At 41.9% G+C, this 26171-nt stretch overlaps 2 protein-coding genes across 4 annotated transcripts in view; one reads left to right on the top strand and one right to left on the bottom strand.

The window, feature by feature from the left end:
- The window catches only part of LOC106568875 (dual specificity protein phosphatase CDC14AB), a 49765-nt gene extending 38715 nt beyond the window's left edge, over positions 1-11050 (top strand). For both annotated transcript variants that reach the window (XM_045693985.2, XM_014139644.3), the window contains exons 11-13: positions 8194-8279; positions 8456-8599; positions 10326-11050. In XM_045693985.2, coding sequence (XP_045549941.1) covers positions 8194-8279; positions 8456-8599; positions 10326-10374 — 279 coding nt within the window. In that variant the 3' untranslated portion in view covers positions 10375-11050. The remainder of the gene's footprint in view (positions 1-8193; positions 8280-8455; positions 8600-10325) is intronic.
- Positions 11051-21357: 10307 nt separating this feature from the next.
- Positions 21358-25796, bottom strand: LOC106569008 (cytochrome P450 7A1). Of its 2 annotated transcripts, none has more exons than XM_045693982.2 (6): positions 25540-25796; positions 24222-24462; positions 23489-24093; positions 22678-22814; positions 22379-22557; positions 21358-22273 (listed from the first exon to the last, which is right to left on the bottom strand). In XM_045693982.2, the coding sequence occupies exons 1-6, from the start codon at positions 25620-25622 to the stop codon at positions 21974-21976; spliced, it is 1545 nt and encodes a 514-aa protein (XP_045549938.1). In that variant the 5' UTR covers positions 25623-25796; the 3' UTR covers positions 21358-21973. The 2 variants fall into 2 exon arrangements, with proteins under 2 accessions (XP_045549938.1, XP_013995415.1); XM_014139940.3 differs by having other exon boundaries at positions 22684-22814.
- Positions 25797-26171: the final 375 nt, after the last annotated feature.

Genomic DNA, 26171 nt, shown 5'->3' with positions numbered 1-26171 from the left:
AAGATCCTCCCGTGTAGTTCTGGGCTGATTCCTCACCGTTCTCATGATCATTGCAACCCCACGAGGTGAGATCTTGCATGGAGCCCCAGGCCGAGGGATATTGACAGTTCTTTTGTGTTTCTTCCATTTGCGAATAATCGCACCAAATGTTGTCACCTTCTCACCAAGCTGCTTGGCGATGGTCTTGTAGCCCATTCCAGCCTTGTGTAGGTCTACAATCTTGTCCCTGACATCCTTGGAGAGCTCTTTGGTCTTGGCCATGGTGGAGAGTTTGGAATCTGATTGATTGATTGCTTCTGTGGACATGTGTCTTTTTTACAGGTTACAAGCTGCGGTTAGGAGCACTCCCTTTAAGAGTGTGCTCCTAATCTCAGCTCGTTACCTGTATAAAAGACACCTGGCAGCCAGAAATCTTTCTGATTGAGAGGGGGTCAAATACTTATTTCCCTCATTAAAATGCAAATCAATTTATAACATTTCTGACATGTGTTTTTCTGGATATTTTTGTTGTTATTCTGTCTCTCACTGTTCAAATAAACCTACCATTAAAATTATAGACTGATCCTTTCTTTATCAGTGGGCGAACATACAAAATCAGCAGGGGATCAAATACTTTTTCCCCCCACTGTAAGTGTATGTAAACTTCCAACTTCAACTGAAGGTGCACACAGGTCGAGAGAAGTTTCTTTTGGACAAATTCAGGTATGTTTATCCCCGTTTTGTTCCATTTGCTTCCATTTAAGAAACGTTTTTCAACATAATCGGCAGAATGAATACACAACCCTGATCATGCGTAAACAGAGTTCACTCTCATAACAGCGATGTTGTATTCCTTCTCTTCCCTTCGTTTGTGGACTTCAATGCACAACAAACACATCAGCTATATGTGACCAGGCGAATATACCTTTCCAAGCCAAACTGCTACACACAGCCTACATCGTTGTCACCATATTAGCTAAAGTAACGTCATAGCTGATAGAACTAACGCGTTAGTAAACCTGCTACAATCATGCATTTCACTGGCGGGCCCCGGTGGCAATACATTTGTAATAGCAAAAGCTTACCTTGACTAGGAAGAGTTCCAGTGTTGTTTTGGACAGTCATAGCTACCTAGTTAACATATTATCCCTCCGTTTGAGCAGGGTGTTTCAGTAGGCTAAACTAGCTGCATTTGCTAGCTAAGTAAGTGAAAGTGGAGAAAAAAATCTTTCTCTCTTGCTTCTCCATCATTTTAGAAGAAATGAATTTGTTCAAAACTGTTCAACTATTGTCTTTCTCTCTCTATGTCAACTACTCACCATATATTATACACTGCAGTGCTAGCTAGCTGTAGTTTATGCTTTCAGTACTATATTCATTCTCTGATCATTTGATAGGGTGGACAACATGTCAGTTCATGCTGCAAGAGCTCTGATAGGCTGGAGGACGTCTTCCGGAAGTTGTAATAATTACTGTGTAAGCCTATGGAAGGGCTTGAGAACCATGAGCCTCCTAGGTTTTGTATTGAAGTCAGAGGAGGATGGAAGCTAGCTGTCCTCCGGCTACACCATGGTGCTACCCGACAGAGTGCTTCTGAGGCTACTGTAGACCTTCTTTGAAAAATAGTGTGTTTAATCAGTTATTTGGTGACGTGATTATATTTAGTATAGTTTTATCCAAAATGATCACTTTTTTTGGGGGGGGGGGGGGGTTCGCCCAGGGAGCCATACAAGCTAGAACCGCCACTGCAAGTCACGACCACTCACACTGTAGCCTAAACGTAGTCCAGTTCAAAGTGAATGATCTATATATGGCAATGGCTATTTACATATAGGCCTACTGCAGCTCTGATTGGTTATGGTGCACCGGTTTGTGTAGAGTACAGGCCGGATTCATGCCTGTCAATGCAATAGAATCCTACTCCAATGCGCTCTACCTACAAGACAATCTCTAGCATAGTAAATTTAGCATACTATGTCTTCATTGTTTGTTTTGTTACGGTATGTTACATTGAATGTGGCTAATATTGCCACAGTAAAGCGAAACGTTGATAGTGTTAACTAAAGGGGAAAACTCTGGAAAATTGAGTGAAATTCAATCTAGTGCTTCTTTGCGAGGGCTGAGGGGAGCTGAGCGCCCACGTATGTGTGCAGCTTAGAGGAACATTGCCATTGAGCATGTTTTGGATGCTCTGGATCGACGTGTACCACAGCGTGTTCCAGGTCCTGCCAACATCCGGGAAATGGTGGTGACACCAGATACTGACTGGTTTTCTGATTCACACCCCTACCATTTTTTTTTAAGGTATTTGTGACCAACAGATGTGAAATCCAAATATTAGGGCGTAAATTAATTTATTTCAGTTGACTGATTTCCTTATATGAACTGTAACTCAGTAAAAGCTTTGAGACTTTTGCATGTTGTGTTTATATTTTTGTTCAGTTTAGATAATAAGTGATATCCGAATCGCCCGTAGGCTACAGCACTGCAGTCGTCCTTACCTCCAAGCATTTATTCAAGTTGGATAATCTTTGATTGCTGACAGCAGTCACTCCATTGGAAGACATAGCTTGGACTATAGCCTTCAAAAGCCTATTCCTGCTCTTTTCCCGAGATCCATCAAACGCATGGTGTGTCATCATAGTGGTCTCTGACTTGTGGTCAGACTCGCTCAGGCAGAACATAAACTTGAGCCTTTTTTCAATGCTGATTTGAATGTCATTGAGAAAACAAAAAGGTGTCCCAAAAAAATGATGACAACATCCTTTCTGAATTTAAAAGTAATCCTAGAAGTAATCATCTAGTTTTTCAACAGTATCTGTAATCTGATTACTATATTTTTGCTGGTAATGTAACATATTAGTTAGTTTTTTTGTAATCTGTTACATGTAACGAATTACATCTAATCTAATCCGTTACCCCCCATCCCTGTTTGTATGTTTTACTTTATTTATAGACCTAGACAGTTATAACAACAAAAACAGTACAACCCCAACCCCTCATTCACTCCCTCCCTCCCTCCCTCCCTCCCTCCCTCCCTCCCTCCCTCCCTCCCTCCCTCCCTCCCTCCCTCCCTCCACACCCTCCACACCCTCCAAACCACCCACCCACCAAAGCAAGTTAAATAGGACAGAAAAACAGAAACAAACAATAATAGAAACAAAAACAATGGGGGAAAAAGTTCTATAAAAATTCTTATCAGCACAAATGGCCACTAGAACAGACATGACCGCTTACCAAACTATGCAAGTTACACTAAGTAAAATACTTTCCACGTATTGTGTTAATGGGGACTAGGTTAAGTCAAACTATTGTTGGGACCCATGCACAGTGTACCTAACCTTATCCAGAGCAGAGATGACATCACCTCCTTAACCCACTGCATAAAGGAGGGCAGCTATCGCATTTGCCTGATGCGTGATAGCATTCTGGTCTAGGGGAAGTACCCCAAAAATGGCAGGGACCGGGTTAGTGCTAACAGTTGTATTACACATATGTGAGAATGCCTCTCAAATGGGGTCCCAGAAGCCACTCAAAGATTGGCATGACCAAAACATATGTCCCACAGTCGCTGGACTCTGGTGGCATCTCAAACACTTGGTCAACATTTGGGTGTATTTTTCCCAATCTGTCATTTGAGTAATGGAGACGGTGCAAAAGCCCATGCCTTATGCAAAATGATGATGTGTGGATACATTCAATACTTTAAGTGTCAGGTAGATCGCCACCTATGTCTTGCTCCCATGCAGATTTTGTATTTGCAAAGGAAGGCGGATTAATATTCTGTATTATGTCGTATAGTCTGGAGATTGTGCCCTTCAGATAAGGGGTAAGATCTAAGCACCTCTCGACTGGACACTTAGTGGGCTCAAGTGGAAATAAAGGGAAATGTTTTTTGGCAAAGCTGCGAGTTTGCAGGCATCTAAAATAAGTGTTTTTTGGGAATATTATGGTCAACCCTCAGAGTATCGAATGAGACGAATGTGTTATCAACAAATAGGTCACAAAAAAACACCAGACCGTTCCAATGCCAGAACTAGAATGCCGTGTCAATCTGTGACGCTGGGAAGAGATGATTAGATGTTAATGGAGAGAAGCCACCTGCTTGTTAAAGGCTAAAGTGACTTTGGAATTGGGACCAGATTTTAAGGGAGTTCTTAACAATGGGGTTCAAAACATGGGTGCCAAGGTTCATGGGCATTGGGGAGTACAGGAGCGAGACCGGAGAAGTTGGAATGCTTGACTGTAACTCTATGATGGCCCAAGTTTTCAAATGTAGAAACCCAATAAACACATTTAGATATATTTGCTGACCAGTTGTAGTGTAAAAAAGCCTGCGGGCTTAGGTCTGTCTAGATATACCTTTCTCATTCGTGGATTTGACTTATTCCAAATGAAGTTGGAAATGTAGCTGTCCAGTTGTTTGAACAACGACTTTGGCAGAAAAATGGGAATCATTTGGAATATGTACAAAAGCGTAGGCGGTACAGGCATCTTAACAGAATTGATGCGACCTGCTAATGAAATGGGAAGAGACAACCACCTTATGAAATCCTGCTCAGTGCGCTCCAGGAGTGTTTTCAAGTTATGTTTAAACAGAGCCTTAAATGAGCGTGTGACCTTTATCCCCAAATAAATAAAGACCTGATGCTCCACCTTAAATGGGAAATTGGCATCCCAATTCCTTCTGCGAACAGAGACGAAGGAGCACACTTTTTGTTAGGTTTAGCTGATAACCAGAGAATGTCCCAAAACCTGTCTAAGCATGTCTAAGAGAGAGGGCATAGACTCCACAGGGTTAGAGATGTATAAAAGAAGATTGTCTGCATATAAGGACACCTTGTGAGCTATGTTGCCCCTTAGTATTCCCTTAATCCTCTCCTCCACCCGCAGGACGATAGCAGAGGCTTATACAGACATAAGCAACCCTGCCCTATAAGCAACCCTACCCTATACGGATAAACAGCAACCCTGCTTGGCCCTCTGTGGAGAGGGAAGTAGCTGGAGGTAACATTGTTGGTGCAAACAGAAGCCACGGGGGACGAGTACAAAATCTTAATCCAGGAAAGGAATGACGGGCCAAACCCAAATCTCTCTAGTACTGCAAATAGATATTCCCAGTCAACCCGGTCGAAAGCCTTTTCAGCATAAGAGATGACAACCTCTGGCTGTAGAGCTGAGTGGGCAGAATAAAGAACATTAAATAGGCGCCGAATATTATAGATAGATTGCCTAACTGAGATAAATCCTGTTTGGTCAGAGTTAGTTTGTATGTTTTTTTTATTTTTTTAAATGTGATTTTACAATTTGAACGGGGTGTCCTGGGTCTTGTTCTGGAGGGTGTAATGTCACAGAACTTTCAGATAGAAATGTATTGTGCAACACAGGGCTGCCAAACTCAACCAGTGCACGGGCCATATTGAAAAAGCTCAACGAATTTGCGGGCCAGACATAGCCTATTATATTTGTTAAAACATTTTTTTTGCATAGTCCTACTTGCTACCCAAACTGGCCATTGTACTATTACAAAAATGATGTCCCTTTTATAATGTCCACTTATCTACGTAGGATTCTGCATATCGCATTTTAACATATTGAAACAAAAGAAGAGATATTTGTCCAGTCTTTGCTGCTACGCTTGTGCATTTGTCTATATCCTGTGACCTTAATCAAAAAGTATTTCATAACTCAAAATAACAAAAACATAGCTTGGTTGTTGTAACATTTAAGCTTAACGTTTTTTTCATTTCTTGCACTGCATGGATCACTGGTGGGGTAGAATGCAGCATTGCTGGTGCACTCAAAATGTCTTGCGGTTGAGTAGCTAGCCTAGGCTGCTTCTCAAATAGGCCTGCATGTTTCTCCTTTGCATGGTGTTTTGTTTTTTGGTTAGTCATTGTCAAGCTGCAACATATTTGCCAGACCGCAACATATACTGCTCAAAAAAGACAAGACCATGGTGATTGCCTACGGAGCTGTGAAGGGAACGGCACCTCCATACCTTCAGGCTCTGATCAGGCCCTACACCCAAACAAGGGCAGTGCGTTCATCCACCTCTGGCCTGCTGGCCCCCCTACCTCTGAGGAAGCACAGTTCCCGCTCAGCCCAGTCAAAACTGTTCGCTGCTCTGGCACCCCAATGGTGGAACAAGCTCCCTCACGACGCCAGGACAGCGGAGTCAATCACCACCTTCCGGAGACACCTGAAACCCCACCTCTTTAAGGAATACCTAGGATAGGATAAAGTAATCCTTCTAACCCCCCCCCCCCCCCCCTTAAAATATTTAGATGCACTATTGTAAAGTGGTTGTTCCACTGGATATCATAAGGTGAATGCACCAATTTGTAAGTCGCTCTGGATAAGAGCGTCTGCTAAATGACTTAAATGTAAATGTAAATGTAAAAAAATAAAGGGAACACTTAAACAACACATCCTAGATCTGAATGAAAGAAATAATCTTATTAAATACTTTTTTCTTTACATAGTTGAATGTGCTGACAACAAAATCACACAAAAAGAATCAATGGAAATCCAATTTATCAACCCATGGAGGTCTGGATTTGGAGTCACACTGAAAATTAAAGTGGAAAACCACACTACAGGCTGATCCAACTTTGATGTAATGTCCTTAAAACAAGTCAAAATGAGGCTCAGTAGTGTGTGTGGCCTCCACGTGCCTGTATGACCTCCCTACAACGCCTGGGCATGCTCCTGATGAGGTGGCGGATGGTCTCCTGAGGGATCTCCTCCCAGACCTGGACTAAAGCATCTGCCAACTCCTGGACAGTCTGTGGTGCAACGTGGCATTGGTGGATGGAGCGAGACATGATGTCCCAGATGTGCTCAATTGGATTCAGGTCTGGGGAACAGGTGGGCCAGTCCATAGCATCAATGCCTTCCTCTTGCAGGAACTGCTGACACACTCCAGCCACATGAGGTCTAGCATTGTCTTGCATTAGGAGGAACCCAGGGCCAACCGCACCAGCATATGGTCTCACAAGGGGTCTGAGGAACTCATCTCGGTACCTAATGGCAGTCAGGCTACCTCTGGCGAGCACATGGAGGGCTATGCGGCCCCCCAAAGAAATGCCACCCCACACCATGACTGACCCACTGCCAAACCGGTCATGCTGGAGGATGTTGCAGGCAGCGGAACGTTCTCCACGGCGTCTCCAGACTCTGTCACGTCTGTCACGTGCTCAGTGTGAACCTGCTTTCATCTGTAAAGAGCACAGGGCGCCAGTGGCGAATTTGACAATCTTGGTGTTCTCTGGCAAATGCCAAACGTCCTGCACGGTGTTGGGCTGTAAGCCCAACCCCCACCTGTGGACGTCGGGCCCTCATACCACCCTCATGGAGTCTGTTTCTGACCATTTGAGCAGACACATGCACATTTGTGGCCTGCTGGAGGTCATTTTGCAGGGCTCTGGCAGTGCTTCTCCTGCTCCTCCTTGCACAAAGGCGGAGGTAGCGGTCCTACTGCTGGGTTGTTGCCCTCCTACGGCCTCCTCCACGTCTCCTGATGTACTGGCCTGTCTCCTGGTAGCGCCTTCATGCTCTGGACACTACGCTGACAGACACAGCAAACCTTCTTGCCACAGCTCACATTGATGTGCCATCCTGGATGAGCTGCACTACCTGAGCCACTTGTGTGGGTTGTAGACTCCGTCTCGCTACCACTAGAGTGAAAGCACCGCCAGCATTCAAAAGTGACCAAAACATCAGCCAGGAAGCATAGGAACTGAGAAGTGGTTTGTGGTCCTCATCTGCAGAACCACTCCTTTATTGGGGGTGTCTTGCTAATTGCCTATAATTTCCACCTGTTGTCTATTCCATTTGCACAACAGCATGTGACATTTATTGTCAATCAGTGTTGCTTCCTAAGTGGACAGTTTGATTTCACAGAAGTGTGATTGACTTGGAGTTACATTGTGTTGTTTAAGTGTTCCCTTTATTTTTTTGAGCAGTGTATATAGAAATGATAGAAATGTATCACGGGCCAGATTTGGCCCGCGGGCCTTGTGTATGACACGTGGTGTTACATATAGGACTATCTGTCAGGTACAATAATGATTCAGGTCAGTTTTATTCATTGCATTATAATCTGAAATGTTCTGACCCTGTCTAAGTCTCTTGAGGGCTGGTATTTTGCTAGGATGTGAAATGATTGCGACTGCATGTCTTGGTTTGTCGCCCTCCCTCTGTCATCTGCAGAATAACTACAGGGAGTGTCTGACCCAAGGAGATAAACTCAGGGATTTGAAAGGCCGTCGCTCATCCAGGTCTGCCACCACTTCACGGTATGTGCGTGCGGTGTGCGAAAGTGAATGTGTTAAAACATCCATCAGTACTTCGTTGACATTGTTTGCATAGTACATCGACAGACATAACCCTGCGTTCATCTTTAGAGCTATACTTTGAATGTATTTTTAAATGGTTATAAAACCTTACTGTTTGTTGTACCATCCTTCTCCAGGTTGAATTTGACAAAGACCAGTCAGACCTCTATCACCCCTCCCAAGTGTTCCAAGTTATCTCAGGTCCCTGTCCCCTTCTCCTCCTCCTCTTCTCCCAAGAGGCTGGGGCAAAGCTCCTCATCCTCAGCTAGTAACCTTAAGAGGTGAGTTTCTGTGTGTGATGTGATGTGTGTTTTTGTGCCATCTTCATATGTTCAGGTATGTACAGTTGAAGTCGGAAGTTTACATACACTTAGGTCATTAAAACTTGTTTTTCAGCCACTCCACAAATTTCTTCTTAACAGACTATAGTTTTGGCAAGTCGGTTAAGACATCTACTTTGTGCATGACGCAAGTCATTTTTCCAACAATTGTTTACAGACAGATTATTTCACTTATAATTCACTGTATCACAATTCCAGTGGGTCAGAAGTTTACATACACTAAATTGACTGTGCCTTTAATCAGCTTGGAAAATTCCAGAAAATGAGGTCATGGCTTTAGAAACTGCTGATAGGCTAATTGACATCATTTGAGTCAATTGGAGGTGTACCTGTGTATGTATTTCAAGTCCTACCTTCAAACTCAGTGCCTCTTTGCTTGACATCATGGGAAAATCAAAACAAATCTGCCAAGACCTCAGAAAAAAGATTGTAGACCTCCACAAGTCTGGTTCATCCTTGGGAGCAATTTCCAAACGCCTGAAGGTACCACGTTCATTTGCACAAACAATAGTACGTAAGTATAAACACCATGGGACCATGCAGCCGTCATACTGCTCAGGAAGGAGACGCGTTCTGTCTCCTAGAGATTAATGTATTTTGGTGCGAAAAGTGCAAATCAATCCCAGAACAACAGAAAAGGACCTTGTGAAGATGCTAGAGGAAACAGTTACAAAAGTATCTATATCCACAGTAAAAGGAGTTCTATATCGACATAACCTGAAAGGCCGCTCAGCAAGGAAGAAGCCACTGCTCCAAAACCGCCATAAAAAAGCCAGACTACAGTTTATGACTACACATGGGGACAAAGATCGTACTTTTTGGAGAAATGTCCTCTGGTCAGATGAAACAAAAATATAACTATTTGGCCATAATGTCCATCGTTATGTTTGAAGGAAAAAGGGGGAGGCTTGCAAACCGAAGAACACCATCCCAACCGTGAAGCACGGGGGTGGCAGCATCATGTTGTCGGGGTGCTTTGCTGCAGGAGGGGCTGGTGCACTTCACAAAATAGATGGCATCATGAGGGAGGAAAATTATGTGAATATATTGAAGCAACATCTCAAGACATCAGTCAGGAAGTTAAAGCTTGGTCGCAAATGGGTCTTCCAAATGGACAATGACCCCAAGCATACTTCCAAAGTTGTGTCAAAATGGCTTAAGGACAACAAAGTCAAGGTATTGGAGTGGCCATCACAAAGCCCTGACCTCAATCCTATAAAAGATTTGTGGGCAGAACTGAAAAAGCATGTGTGAGCAAGGAGGCCTACAAACCTGACTCAGTTACACCAGCTCTGTCCGGAGGAATGGGCCAAAATGCACCCAACTTATTGTGGGAAGCTTGTGGAAGGCTACCCGACACATTTGACCCATGTTATTAAACAATTTAAAGGCAATGCTACCAAATACTAATTGAGTGTATGTAAACTTCTGACCCACTGGGAATGTGATGAAAGAAATAAAAGCAGAAATAAATCATTCTCTCTACTATTATTCTGACATTTCACATTCTTAAGATAAAGTGGTGATCCTAACTGACCTAACACAGGGAATATTTACTCAGATTAAATGTCAGGAATTGTGAAAAACTGAGTTTAAATGTATTTGGCTAAGGTGTATGTAAACTTCCGACTTCAACTGTATGATTTCTCTCTCTCTCTCCTTCTAGTCCCTTTAGCCTGAGTATGTTCAGCTCTAAGGCTACTGCAATTCACTGAGCCCGCGTTGATCACTGACTTTTCACCTTTGACCTTCTGACCTTCCAGTTGACCCCAGGAGACAGGAGGTTAACCCCCTCAACCGCTGGAGAAATGTGCACAATTGTCTCTGTTATAAATGCACGTTAAATGACATTTAATAATACAACAAAAAAATCGAATCCACCCCTGAGACACTGTAAAAATCCTCTTTGTAACAATTGGATTTCTAGACATGATCTCGTTTCAATCAATGTAATTGTTTGATTTCAAAATGGGTTTGTTATCATTTTAATTGTGTGCAAGGAGATTCTTTATCATGGCTTTCTCTTTCTCTTATTCAGTTATTTAATTATCTATTGTTTGATTGACCCTGTAAAAGAGCACATATCCTACTGTACACTCAATTGATTCATGAGTGGCTGTCTTATGAATGTTGTCGTTCAGGAGATACATTTGTTTTATGTGAATACATATTTGGATTGTAGCAGAAGTGACTCTGGTTGAGCACTTTTTTTCTGACTTGTTTTTACGACTCTGTTGTTGACAGGCTTGAGACAATTGTTTGTTTTAAATAACTTTAAGTAGTAGGCCTGTATGGTGTTTATGGAGTGTATTTCTGCAAACTTTGCAGAAATACTATTGGTACATTGTCATTTAAATTTGATTAAAAACATTCCTTGTCAAAATAAGTTGTCTTTCTCTGCAAATGTGATTTGACTCATAAACATGGCAGGTTAAGACACATTTTTCGGCTTATATGAATATCTCCAACTCAGTAAGATGGGGACCATGTATAGCAGTTGTAAGGGCAGGAAATCAACAGATGTCAAGGCAGATTGAAGTGCTACCTTTTTTTATTTTTTTTGTTTGCAGATCTTGTGTTTACACAGTCAGCCCAATTCTGATATTTTTTTCCCGCTAATTGGTATTTTATGATCAATCAGATTTCTTCACAAGATGTTTTTCAGAATTTATCTGATTGATCAAAATACCAATTAGTGAAAAAAGTATCAGAATTGGGCTGCCTGTGTAAACGCAGCCTTAGTGATCCAATGGTGAATATGCCATAGGCCTACTTGGCCTCATACATGACCATACCATTACCAAATTGTAAACCAATAAACTGGTTCTACAATGTAAAAGGAAATTTACATATACGTCTTTACTTTGATACATTTGTGTATATCAGAAATAACATCACAGTTCATAAATTGAACACTTTCAATACTTTTCTCACAACTCCTAGTAACCTCCCTAGGCTTGGACTCCCAAATGAGGAGCACAGGCCATGTATATACATATACTTATGACCAATTATATCAGATCTTTTGCCAATAATTGGGCAAAATATATCAGAATTGGGTTGCCTGTGTAAACGCAGCAAGAGAAACTAGACTCATGCACAGATGGAGCACTCCAAACAAAAATACATAAATGTTATGTAATAAATCAAAACTTCTTTCTCACAAGTGTAACGTAGGCCTAGTTTGTGAACACTGCAAACAATGTGTCCACTCCATAGCCGTGGGAAGATGTGGGGGTACTGAGAATTATTTTGAAAAAGTTTTCTTTGCCCGTGCTTCAGATGACTATATTGGTCCGTTAATTCAGGACTAGTGAAGGCCCAGTGCGTAACTTTCGTGAACTATTTCATTTTTTATGTTGGCTAACCGAATGCTTACATTCTAGAACACTGGGTATGACGGGGGCTAACGTAAATTCATTATTGCCGATTTATCAGGTAGCCTAAATTCAAATCAAATCACATTTTAGTGATATACATTTAGAGTGCATTCCTGGTGAGAGGAGCCAATTTCATTAACAAACATATTTATAATATACAATGTGACGAAAGTATTTTTATTTAGACGTGTCATTGTTTGTGAAAACGTGAGTTAATAGTTGATTTAGGGGATGGTCCTTGGTTACCCTTAATCACTTCTTCCTACCCCTCAGAGGGGCATACGCATTAGCCCTGTGGATTGGGAAATTCCATTAAACTCTGTTTGAACTTTAGTCACCCAACAACAAAGGGACCAAATGAATGACCAGCTGTACAGATTTCATTCATAGCATTCTTCATCTTGCCCCAGAGTAACCCCAGTTCCAGTTAAATGACCTCACACAGACACTCTCCCAACCCCCGCTTGTGACACAAATCAATGATTGCATCTCTGCTCAAAGGTCACACTTTCAATTGTTTTGAATGGCTCTCTTCTTAGGTTTACTTTAGGCTGGACTGGTGGGAAATCTTCACTTAATCTCAGATCTGTATGTGCTTTAAGCCAAACTAAGTCCCAAACGGTCATTTTGTACATGTCATGTCAGGCTAAAGCACATAGCTACAGATCTGGTGCCAGGCTACGGAACGTTGAACCAGAGTTATGAAAGTTTCTGGCATTATGGTGACATTTGTAAGAACTAAGACTGCAGTGTATTTCCAGGAGTCTCTAACATGAAATGATTTGTATAACACCTCCAATAGCCTAAAGTTGTGAAGAAAGACTCAATCTTTAAAGTTATCATTAATAAATATGTTATCCTGTCTTTTGTATTTTTAAACATAGTTCCGTTATACAGTACCATGGTATTGGTATATGATTGATGGTAGCCCACAGTGGCAGATTTGGGTCTGAACTGTGGTAAACTCAACTGTTTAATTTGATGGCCTTTACTAACAGCTCCTGCATCAGCTGAAGATAAGGAAATGTTTGCTCTCTGAAGAGCAAACAAGCAATTCAACAGTAATATTTCAACAGCAAACACTGCAGTACAATTTAATCACAAGTTAGTTTAAACGAGATTCAACCTGGACACGTGTCAATCTAAGCGTACATGTTCACTTCTGAAGTGTCATTAGTGTCAAGGATGCGCTTTTGGGTGTAGGTTATAGCTAACCAGATCAAATTCCAAAGAAAGGAAGCTAGATGGGTTCTTCGGTTAGAACACTACAGCGAGAACATCATCTTGGGTTTAAATCAAGCACAGATATAAAACAACAAACAGATAAAATAGGATGAAAGTTATTCATTGTGTCGCAGTCATTAAGGCAGCTCAGCCAAGCTGTGCCAAGGCATGAAATGCTCATCCAATAACTACATTCACAGACGGTAGTGCACAAATGCACCCGTTGGCCTGTTGGTGAGACAGCTGTGCTGACGGCAGCAGCTGGGGTTACGATGTGCCAGTGACACTGTGCCTACTGGTTCTCTTATCGTCCTGGGGTTGATGTCTTGCCCAGCTGGCACACATACAGTCAGGTCCATCATTATTGGCACTCTTGATGAAGATGAGAAAAAAATACTGTATAAAATAAATAATTTCAAGACTGAGGTATTATTTTGTTCTCAAAAAAAGGGAAAATTATATTATTTTATACGAATACAATTGCTTAAAGAAATATATTTTATTTAAGAAGTAATAAAAAAAAAATATAAAAACGATAGGGGTTAAAATTATTGGCACCCCTCTTTTCAATACTTTAGCACCCTCCTCTTGCGAGGATAACGACACTGCCTTTTTCTAAAATGTTTTATGAGACTGGAGAACACATTGGGAGGGATCTTAGATCATTTCTCCAAACAAAATCCTCCCAGATCCTTGATATCCTTTGTCTGCTCTTATGGACTGCCCTCTTCAATTCAAACCACAGGTTTTCAAGGGGCTTCAAGTCCAGAGACTGAGATTCACCCCAAAATGTTGATTTTGTGGTCAAATAACAATTTCTTTGTGGATTTTGATTAGTGCTTGGGGTTATTGTCTTCCTGGAAGATCCACATGCGGCCAAGTGTCAGTTTCCTGGCAGAGGCAACCAGGTTTTTGTCTAAAATGTCCTGGTACTTGGTAAAGTTACTGATGCCATTGACCTTAACAAGGGCCCCATGACAAGTGCAAGTTAAATAGCCCCATAACATCAAACATCCACCACCATATCTTACCGTAGGTATGACGTACTTTTATGCATATGCTTCTGTTTTCAACGACAAATCCACCACTGGTTTGTGTGGCCAAAGATCTCTATTTTCATGTTATCTGACCATAGCATCTGTTCCAACCCAAGTGCCAATGGCGTTTATCAAACTCCAGGCGGTACTATGGTCAGATAACATGAAAATAGAGCTCTTTGGCCATGCACACCAATTGAAGAGGGCAGTCCATTAAAGCAGACAAAGAACGACACTTTTTGTTGGTGCGCCAGGACCATTCACAGTTGAGCTCACTCAGTTTAGCTCAACACTGATTGGCTATTATTTTATACTTTTTTTATCAAGGGAGGCCAAATTCTCACTGTATTAAATACTATGGGCGGCAACAATGTCATGCTCTTTTTGACCAGACAACATTAGATAGATGGCCTACACATACAGAGACAGAGGGGCGCTGTTTTGCTGATTCGGATACTTTCTCTGGTGAGATACATTCAGCCTCTTGCGAAATGAAGGAAAATTATGAAACATACAGAGACGAAAGATACATTATTTTATTACTTTACATTATTTTATTACTTCTTCCTCTGAGCAATTGTATAAAATAATTGATTTTCCCGTTTCTTACATACAATATAGCTAATTTCATACAGTATTTTTTGCTCATCTTAATCAAGGGTGCCAATAATTATGGACCTGACTGTATCTATGTAACGATCAATGTTTTATGATCTAATGATGACTGGACAAGTTACCGCAGGATATTTGTTCTATAGGTCTACTTACTGAACCGTGTCATAGTCTTGACATCTTCTAATTAAAACCCAAATAGTGGGGAACAAAATGACGCCGTAGAGAGAACACGGTGTTTCAGCGAGCTCACGCGGTATTCGTAAATTTATATTCTTACATTAATCTCCTAGCTTGAAAAAGTGGCAGAATTGGCTAAATAAGTTACCCTACAATGAGTCTTGGCGATTATTTCTCAAAAATCTCCGACAACATGCCCAACAGAGCTACTAAGAAGTCGACCAAAACCGCCATCCGTGTAGATGTGCAGGAGGAGCTAGCTAACGTTAGCGAATCTAACAACATTACAGATCCAGGCACAATGGACCTGGTGATTCAAAGGATGACGGATAACATTACTAAAGTGATCGATGTTAAGATAGGAACGGTCCTGGAAGCAATAGCAGGCCATTCAGCTGAACTACAGAGGGTTGTCAAACGTGTTGATGAGGCGGAAGGAAGAATTGCTACTGTGGAAACTTCAACTACATCCATGGACACTAAGATAAAAGCACTTGAGAAACAGGTGCGCGAAATGGCGGAGCACATTGACGACTTGGATAATCGAGGACGCAGATGCAATATACGTGTTGTGGGACTCCCGGAAAATTCTGAAGGGACACGTTCAGTAAAGTTTTTTGAGGAATGGATCCCTGACTACCTACAAATGGACACTAAGGCTGGTCGGGTTAAGCTAGACAGAGCACATCGCTCTCAAGCACCGATACCCGGTCCCAATCAGCGCCCACGACCAGTGGTTATAAAGTTCCACAACTTTACCGACAAGCAGCGCGTCATGGATGCGGCTAGAAACATCGGTTCTGACGGTAGTCAACGTAAAGGTCCAAAGGTCTCATTCTTCAATGATTATTCCACAGCGGTTGTACGAAGGCGCAAGGCGTTTGATGAGGTGAAGGCTCGACTCAAGAGAATGAAGATCGACTACGCACTGCTGTACCCGGCCACATTGAAGATTATGGTCAACGGATCGCCTAAAAAACTCTACACATCTGAAGAGGCTGCTGCGTTTATTGACTCTCTTGGGTAAATAACCTTAAGCTGCACCTCTGCAGCATTGGATAACGTCTTATTTTATTTTGAATCTGATCATGAAACAGTGGTGTAAGTTCTCATGTGCTCCTGTTCAGTAATATTCGTATCGTTATTATTTTTCTTGCTAAAGTAACTGCCGCCGTAGCTCAGACTGAGATATGTGTGAACCTATATTGGTGCCCAGGCTTGGTTTTAGGTGGAATAGCCTCAATCTTCTATTGATTTTAATTTCCACATATATAAAGGATGAGGCTATTGAGTGGCAATGCGGACTTAAGAGTCTACATTGGAAAGTTGAAATCCCCTGCATGTTAGCTAGTGGGAAAACCCCCTTTTGGATCTTTTCATGTTTCATTTTTGGGTTTAGTATAGTTCGAGTTCAGGGTTCATATCGTTTGTTTACGCTCAGTGAGATAGAGGAGAGTTCAACACATGGAAAAAGGTACCACCCCATTTGTACAGTAGGATTCAGTCTGGATATTGAATGGTCAAAGCGCAATGGCAGGTAACAGACTACGTGTATGTACATGGAACATTATAGGGAGCCATAACCCCATTAAAAGGAAGAAGGTACTGTCCTTTTTGAAAAAAGAAAATATTGATATTGCCCTGTTACAAGAAACTCATTTGAATGATAAGGAGCATCTGAAATTACAACAAGGGGGGTTTGGTCAAGTGTTTTTCTCATCATTTACATCCAGAAGTAGAGGTGTAGCAATTCTTGTGAAAAAGAACCTACCACTTAAGGTCTTGAAGTGTGTGAAAGATAAATTGGGTCGCTTTGTTATAATTAATGGTACTTTACAAGGGCAGAGCATTTCCATAATGAATATTTACTTCCCCCCCTGCCCACCCCCCCGACTTCCTCACTAAGGTATTTCTGGACTTTTCAGAATGAAACTCAGACACTGCAGTGGTTGGAGGAGATTTTAATTGTTTGTTGAACCCCCTTATTGATAAGCTTTCCAGTGGTATAGCCTCACTCTCTCTTCAAGCTAAGTCACTTACAGCTATTTGTGATGATCTGGGGTATGCTGATGTTTGGAGAGCTTTTCATCCCTCCAACAGAGAGTTCACTTTTTTCTCTGCACCTCATGGATGTCAGACTAGAATAGATTACTTTTTTATGCCCAGGACGTCACTGCAGTCGGTTTTATCTGCTAGGATAGGAAGCATAGTCATATCTGATCATGCGGAGGTGATCCTGGACATAAAACTCAATGGGGCATTCAATCAGTCAAGACATTGTAGGTTGAATACAACCATTCTTAAAGACCATACATTCACATCATATGTTATTACAGAGTTTAAAGCATTTTTCTCTATTAACTCTCAATCAACAGATAACCCCTCACTCCTTTGGGAAACCTGTAAAGCGTACGCCAGGGGTCTGATTATGTCATACGCAGCCACTAAGAGGCGGAAAAAGCGTGAAAAGCAAAAAACACTTGAGGGTGAATTAGGAACTAAAGAGAAGGACTACATTGAAACTCCCACTCCTGCCCTATTAAAGGAAATATCAGTCATTAGATCAACGTTGGACTCCCTCCTAACACAGGACGCTGAAAAGAAAATGAGATTTGTCAAGCAAAAGCTATATGAACACGGCGATAAGCCAGGAAAGTACTTGGCGTACCTAGCTAAAAAGAGAGCTGACTCACAGTCAATTGCGGCTATTACTGATTCTGATGGCAATCATTTACATGAAAATAAATTGATGAATTACTCATTTAAGAAATTTTATGCAAATCTTTATGCCTCAGAACTGCCAAATGACGCACCCAAGTTAATGGAGAACTTATTTTCTAAGATTGAGCTCCCTACTATCTCCAAAGAACAGAGGTCTCTCCTTAATGCTCCTATTACTGAGGAAGAGATAATGTCCGCAATTAAGAATCTGCAAAATGGTAAGGCCCCAGGACCGGACGGGTTTTGTAGTGAGTTCTATAAAGAGTTCCATGGCCTGATCCTTGAGCCATTGCGTGATATGTTTAACCACTCATTTTCAAATGACCAGCTCCCCCAAACGCTGCGAGAAGCCAACATATCACTTATTCTCAAAAAGGGAAAATGTCCGGAGTCTTGTTCCTCGTACAGACCAATTTCCCTTCTGAATGTGGATAGAAAATTGCTTTCTAAAATTCTAGCCACAAGATTAGAGGACTCACTGCCACTAATTGTGAAAGGAGACCAAACTGGCTTCATTAAGGGACGTAGGTCATGTAACAATGTCAGACGGCTTCTTAATGTAATTGAAGTCTACCAACGAAGTGCTATGGATGGTCTTGTGCTCTCCCTAGATGCTGAGAAAGCATTGATCGTGTGGAGTGGTCTTACCTATTCTTTGCTCTAAATAAATTTGGTCTGGGGGACAACTTTATAAAATGGGTGAAAGTTTTATATGATGATCCTCAGGCTGCTGTCCTTACTAATGGACTACGGTCAAATAGCTTCCCTATACACAGAGGTACCAGACAGGGCTGTCCTTTGTCCCCCCTCCTATTTGCACTTGTTATGGAACCACTGGCCGAGGCCATCAGGGTAACGCCTGCTATACAGGGGCTGCTCATTGGTGATGTTCACCATAAAATAAGTTTGTATGCTGATGATGTCCTGATATTCATTTCCAATCCCGAGACTTCAATCACATCTCTTATTAATATTATTGAGTTATTCAGCGAATTCTCGGGCTACAAGATTAACCTAACTAAATCAGAGGCTATGCCACTTGGTAACCTTCACTCTGTACCTAATACTTCTCCCCCCTTCCCTTTTAAATGGTTTCCCTCAGGTTTTACGTATCTGGGTATATCTGTAACTCCTAAATTCCAGCAAATGTACAAAGCCAATTTTGTTCTCTTGTTCGACACAATAAGACAGGATCTGGAGCGCTGGAACTCTCTTCCGATTTCATGGTTGGGTAGAATATCCCTCTTGAAAATGAACATTTTACCTAGGCTACTCTACCCAATCCAAATGATCCCAGTATTACTCTCCAATAAGGTATTAAAGGATGTAAATGTATGGCTAAGTTCCTTTATATGGAGTAAACGCAAGCCAAGACTTAAGATGGCAATATTGCAGCTGCCAAGTTCTATGGGTGGCTTGGATCTGCCCAATATCAGGTTCTATCAGTGGTGTGCCCACCTATGTTATATCTCAGACTGGATCACAAACGATGACTCCTCTATTTGGTTAGACATTGAGACTTCTCTTTCAAAATACCCTTTACAGGATCTTTTGTTTTTCACAAGTTTCAAGTCTGTAAAAGATCATTGTAACAACCCCATTACACTTAACACACTCAAAGTATGGAGGTCAGTTCAACGTTTCCTGGGAAGGTCCAAACTAACCTCTGCTCTTACCCCAATTCTTAACAACCCAGATTTCGCCCCAGGATTGCTGGATGCTGGCTTTAACGTTTGGCTTAATAAGGGCATACACAGACAAAATTACTTATTTGCGGATAAGATTTTATTGTCATTTGAGCAGATGGTCGAGAAATATCAACTCCCAAAGCAGGACTTTTTCAGTTTCCTATAAGTAAGACATTATATTCTGAAGAGCACCACCTTAATTGGCAACCCTGATGTGTCTGTCATTGAAAGAATGCTTTTTTTCCCACAAAGGAAAATGTCTGTAAGTCTGTTTTATGATGCTTTAAGGTCCTTTTCCGCTGTCGATACACAAAGGGTGAAACAAGTGTGGGAGAAAGAACTGTCTGTTACTATTGACGAAGAGATGTGGGAGGACATTTGGAAATATGCAAAAACAATATCTATATGTAATCGTACTAGAGCAATTCAATTAAGAATAATACACAGATTGCATATATCCCCAAATCGCAGACATGCTTTTAGCCCCTCTTCCTCTTCTCCTCAGTGTCTTAAATGTAAAACTGATACAGGCACCCTAACACATTGTTTATGGTCATGTACCAAAATACAAAGATACTGGTCTGGTGTTCTGCAAGAAATTGAAAAGATCCTAGGGGTCGATCTAGAATTGGACCCAGTCTCTCTACTGTTAGGTCTCCCTAGTAGGCATGTAACTTCTGTGGGTAAGAGGAGGCTTTACAACATCCTCACCTTCGCAGCGAGGAAAAACATACTTTTACAGTGGATTAGTGATAAGGTTCCCTCTATTAAAGATTGGCATAAGATACTGTTTGAATGGGTGCCGCTGGAATATCTGACATGTACATTGCATTCTAAGACAGATCAGTTCTACAAAGTATGGGAACCTCACCTAAATTACTTAGAACCTGAAGTATCAGCTATTATGCTGCAAGGTTTCTCTTAGAATGGTGGTCTATGTATTTCAGAATTACACTGTACGTTCCATGTGGGGAACTCAACTTCTTGGTTTAAACTGAGCTTTTTTTTATTTTATTTTATTTTATTTGTTTATTATTTTATTTATTTTTTATTTATTTTTTTTATCTCTGTTTATGTTTGTTTAAAATGTATGTATTGAGAGACGCAATGAGGGGGATGGGGTGAGAGAAGCGCTGAGCGGGGAGAGGGAAAGGGTGTGTGTGTGTGTGTACGTGCGTGCATACATACGGATATGTGTAAGTGAGTGCTGTTTTTTTACCTTGTCTTTGTTGTTGTATCTCTTAATATGGGTGAAAATTGTGAAACTCCAATAAAAATACTGTTACAAAAACCCAAATAGTACTAACCACAAAGCCCTTATGGACCTGAGATGGGACACCAGAATCTGATGTACGACATTACCTTCCAATGTAGAAGAGAGAGAGATACCTTATCTGAGGTTTATTGAATTACCTAATACCATGAGAGTGTGTGTAACGACTGTTGCAAGGAGAGGACCAAGGTGCAGCGTGGTACGTGTTCATGATGGTATTTATTTTATCTGAACACTGAATCAAAAACAAAGTGGACCAAAACGCACAGCTCTGTCAGGTGAAAAACACAAGACAGAAAACAACTATCCACAAAAACCCAGTGGGAAAAGGCTACCTAAGTATGGCTCCCAATCAGAGACAACGATAGACAGCTGTCCCTGATTGAGAGCCATACCCGGCCAAAACAAAGAAATACACAAAACATAGAAAACGGAACATAGAATGCCCACCCTAGTCACACCCTGGCCTAACCAAAATAGAGAACAAAAACCTCTCTATGGCCAGGGCGTGACAGTGTGGCTTGTCTTTGTGTATGTTTGTGTGAGTAGTGATCAAACTAATGAACAAATGAATGACACAATATACCATTATAGAAATGTATTGATTTTATACTAGTTTTATAAAGTATATCAAAGTAAACATTGCATGCATTTTAATACTTGTTTTGTACAGTATATCAAAGTAAACATGAATACAGATTACCAAAATGTATTTCATCCTAGCAGAGGGAATCTTTCAATGGAACTACAATGTACATTACTCTACTCAGTCGGTGTAGTTAGAGTCATTCAACATCACAGTAAATAGTGGCATTTACCAACTAACTACTGATAGTTAGGGTCACAAACAGAATTACCACTCAAATGTTGAATGATTTCACAGTTCAAAGATAGAGGTCGACAATAATGATACAGTTATGATGATTAACTGGAAGATGCAGTAAATATTACTGATAACACTTATATGGAGTATCATCAATGTCACTTTCGAAACGGGACTCCTCCTAAAATGGGCTTTTCGCCAGTGCTACCATTCTGAGGTGATCACAAACCACTCTGTGGCTTTTGTTTTGCCTATCAACTTCAAAAAGACATTATAACAACACATTGCAGCCTATGTACATCATTGTGGCTTCAATTCTTAAATATACAATATGTACAATTTACATTATTAAGAAAGTAGATCAGTGGAGTCCGTCTTACTGAGTTTTCAGTTTGTATCGAAAGTCAACGTCATAGGTGGGCTGCAGGATCCCCAGACCTGCACGTGATTGGTCGAGAGGAGGCACTTTAACGGCTGAGTCTAGGAGCTCCATGTTGAAGTAGGACAGAACCAGCGCCAGGAACTGCTTGATCTCATGCACAGCGAAGAAGCGCCCGGGGCACTTGGTCACCCCCGAGCCGAAAGGCATGTAGTAGTACCGCAGTTTGCGTCCCTCCCTGTAGAACGTTGTCTTCTCCTGGCCGTTATCATCAAGATATCTGTCGTATTTGTAGGTCTGTGGATTGACAGAGAGAGGGGAGTTAGAGGAAAGACTGACAAACTTCTAACCCTAGTTATATGGCCTTTCATCTTTAAAGGAAAGACACTGAGCATCACTCACCAAGGGATCCTCATATATCTTGGGGTCAAAGTGGAGCATCTGGGGGTAGAGGGCGATGACGTCATCTTTGCGGATGCGATACGACTCCTGGTTATCAAGGTGAAGCAGGAAGTCCTCTTTGGCCACTCGGATGTTCATTGATGCGCTCGACAGACGCATGGCCTCCTTGATGATGCTGTCTGCAGGGCAAGAAGACATGGTTCTTTATAATACCATATTCACTGGACAGCTTGACTTTGGTGTCAAACATGATTTTGTAAAAATATCTACTAAATCAGTTTTGGCATATTGCAGCTTACCCTTACCTATTACAGGCATGTTGTCCAGGTCCTCCCGGGAGAGAGTGAGTTGTGGTTTGCTAGGGTCGACACGCTGACCTGAACTCTCCAGAATATTCTTCACCTCCTCATTGGCTGCTTTCATAGCCTCTGGACTCCTGAAGAGGCAAGACAAGATGAAGGGTAAGTCAAACCATCAAGTTCAGACTATACAGATCATGCATCACAATATTCCCAACATGCACTTTGGACAAGGTTGTTCTCTGCAGCTCTATGACATAAAGGGAATGCTATGTTTCTCCAATGAGTGGTTCTTGGCACCTCTGTTATCGCAGGAGTTACTGTGAGCTAGCACTAAGTCGCAGTCAGTAGATGAGAATGCCAATTTACTGTACAGGACTGTTACAAAATACATTACTCAGCCCTTATCTCCACCCTAATGAGCATAGCATCTATGTTTGAACAAGAAAGCTAAGCTGATCAACAGTCTCGCTTGGCCAAACTTACCCAGACTTGTGACACAAGTCTATGGTGGATACACTAAGGATGGGAATGAGACTAAGCCCTGCTGTACAGATGTAGGATCTTAATTTGATCACTATTTTGTTGCTGAGAATTTCTTGCAATGCAGGAAATGCAAACTTGTATTGTATTTGAGTTTTAAAAAGGATTGACATTTCAGACTTGTTTTGCCCTAACGAAAAATGTATCAACCCCTATAAAAATGTCCATGAATTATAATCCACATAATAATTAAAATGTCCTGTTGCTGCAGGACACTTTTCCTGCTGTAGCAAACTGGCTCAAATTAAGATCCGACATCTGTACATACCTAATCATGTGGAGCAGGCTCCAGAAGGCAGTGGGGAGCGTGTTGGCCTGCGAGGCCCACAGCAGAGCCACGTGGGTACGGGCCTTGCTCAGGTCATTGAAGGTTGACAGGGTGTCATTCAGCAGCATGCGCAGTGAGATCAGGTCCGATACATTCTCGCGTTTGCTCAAGTTCTCAGCCAGCATGGTCTTAGCCAGGTTCTCCCTTGCAGAGTGGGCACTCTTGAACACATGGATGGGCAACCCAGCCACCAGCGCCGGGAAGATCTTGTCGAACTCCTTGAAGTTCTCCAGGGTGTTGAGGACCAAAGCCTTCTGGGCCTGCTGGCGCGCAGCATTCTTGTCGTTACCTAGATCCTTGCCGAAGAGTGTCAGGTAGCTCGACTCAAACATGACCTTGTAGCAGAAGGCGAAAATGCCATCCACGTCCCAGCGATCCTTGCTCGGGCTGAGGGTGTCTGACTGCAGCATGACCGACTGCAGGTTCTCCATCATGGTCTCGATGAGCGAAGGGAGGGCTTCACCCTGCAAGGTCTTCATGAAGGTCTGGTGGAGGTTCTCTGTGGTGTAACCGTGTCTGGGGTCCATGCTGTCATGGCCGAAAGCCTGGGTGGAGACAAAGAGAGGTTTCATTTAATACTCTTGAAAGCCTGTATTGACAGATATGGAAAGATTAACTCATCATCAGCAAATGTTTAGTTGAACAACAGTTCATAGCATTGGCATGTCTTTACCTTGACCGAGGTAGAGAAGTGAAACTTCTTCCAGTCCAGATGCCTCCCTTGGCGGATGACGGCGTGGTAGGAGAAAGGGTCGCACAGGAAATGAAAGTACTTGCCAGCGATCTTGCAAGTGAAGATGTGCCCATATTTATTCTGTCGGCTCCGGAGAAACTCCAGGGGGTTGGCTCCAAACTGGACGGCACAGCCGAGGTATGGGATCAAACCATTTTCCACTGGTGGTTCACCTGGTTTTCTTGAAGAGCAACAACAATCATTTAGCATCATAACAATGATAAAGCAATGCCCAAGCAAGCCATCGGAAATATTTGAACATAGGAAACACAAAGGTGATGTTTAGACATGAGATGTATAAAATACGTGAGTTAAGCAACATCCAAAGGACACTTAAAGATGTCCAATGAATCCATACTTGTATCTGAACCCAATTTAAATGTTGTCTTCTAAACTCAAAGAAAACAACAACAAAGTAATGTCAGAATAGCTCTAGTGATGTGCAAAAAATATGTACTTTTACACTTTTACAAGCCTTCACATGTAACTATTATTATTTGACCATGCTAGTCATTTATGAACATTTGAACATCTTGGCCATGTTCTGTTATAATCTCCACCCTGCACAGCCAGAAGAGGACTGGCCACCCCTCATAGCCTGGTTCCTCTCTAGGTTTCTTCCTAGGTTTTGGCCTTTCTAGGGAGTTTTTCCTAGCCACCATGCTTCTACACCTGCATTGCTTGCTGTTTGGGGTTTTAGGCTGGGTTTCTGTACAGCACTTTGAGATATCAGCTGATGTAAGAAGGGCTATATAAATATATTCGATTTGATTTGATGTACTCAAACTAGAGTCCCATCCAGCAGAACAAAACCCAATGCCACTGCATCAAACTCAGAATAACACTACCACTTATTCATAACTATCAGGTTTGTACAATAAAATAAAGTACTGCATGTCAAAAACATGAAATTACCACTGGCTTTTTTGGCAAGTAGACATCACTCAAGTCTCCATAAAAATGAATAACCTTTTGCAACATGGAACCCATTTATATTTTAAAAGCAATACAGGCGACACAAATATAACCACATTACATCAACGGAAGAAAACAATAAAAGGGTCAGCAGTAAATCTTTTGTTGTTGCACAATTTAAACAGGAATACCACACCCAAGCCTTCACATTACCTGCCGCGTATTCCATTCCACAATGTTATGCTGTGTTCTTCATTAGAGTGTTCACCGTCAAACATTGAATACCATTTAACATTTTGCACGTAAAGACATTTTACTATAAAATGCGTGGGTCTCTGCTTACCTCTTACGGATCCCCAGAGCAAGCCACAGACAGCAGCAAAGGCTGATCACCACAACCCAAATCAAAGAGACGGTGATGATCATGGTTGCTTAAGATGCTAGTGGCAAATACCTGTGTGGAGAATAGACCAAAAGGTGCCTGGTGCTAGAGAGGGCTAATGGTCAGGTTTAGTGTTAACTCCCTAGCAGAGAGAACTCAGCTAGATGACAGTGGAGGTTCTGGAAACTGTGCTCGTGGCATCCTAAGCTCTGATTCAGGTTATTTATATGGTGCTCCACACAAGCCATGGGGAGGGACATGAAGCAAAAGAGCAGTGGAGATGACTGATTGGCAAGTGCAGCCAAGACACCGCCCTCCTGTTACATGTTTGCCAGTGTTACCTATTACACTAGATGTCTCTAGGAAATCCATGGAGGTGTGTGTGTGAGTTGTACAATGGCCTTGACTGTAGTCCATGGACAACTCCACCTGAAGGACATCAGACTGTACCTGATAGCACCGCTGGGTGGGCAAATAGCTTTCAAGGTCTTTGATGCTTTTTGTTTGTGTCTCTCTCGCACTGTGTTTGTTTGTGTGTGTGTGTGTGTGTGTGTGTGTGTGTGTGTGTGTGTGTGTGTGTGTGTGTGTGTGTG

This window comes from Salmo salar, chromosome 14 (genome assembly GCF_965601325.2).
Source record: "Salmo salar chromosome 14, fSalSal1, whole genome shotgun sequence".
In the NCBI taxonomy this organism is placed as follows: domain Eukaryota; kingdom Metazoa; phylum Chordata; class Actinopteri; order Salmoniformes; family Salmonidae; genus Salmo; species Salmo salar.
Note: the sequence above shows the minus strand (reverse complement) of the source record. Positions and strands in the feature narration are given on the sequence as shown.

What these genes read in the sequence shown, in the direction of transcription:
- LOC106569008 (XM_045693982.2), bottom strand. Translation starts at nt 25,622, where the DNA reads ATGATCATCACCGTCTCTTTGATTTGGGTTGTGGTGATCAGCCTTTGC. An exon ending in GCTCTGGGGATCCGTAAGAG is followed by an intron (nt 24,463 to 25,539) that starts GTAAGCAGAGAC and finishes TTGCTCTTCAAG; the next exon opens with AAAACCAGGTGAACCACCAG. An exon ending in ACTTCTCTACCTCGGTCAAG is followed by an intron (nt 24,094 to 24,221) that starts GTAAAGACATGC and finishes GTCTCCACCCAG; the next exon opens with GCTTTCGGCCATGACAGCAT.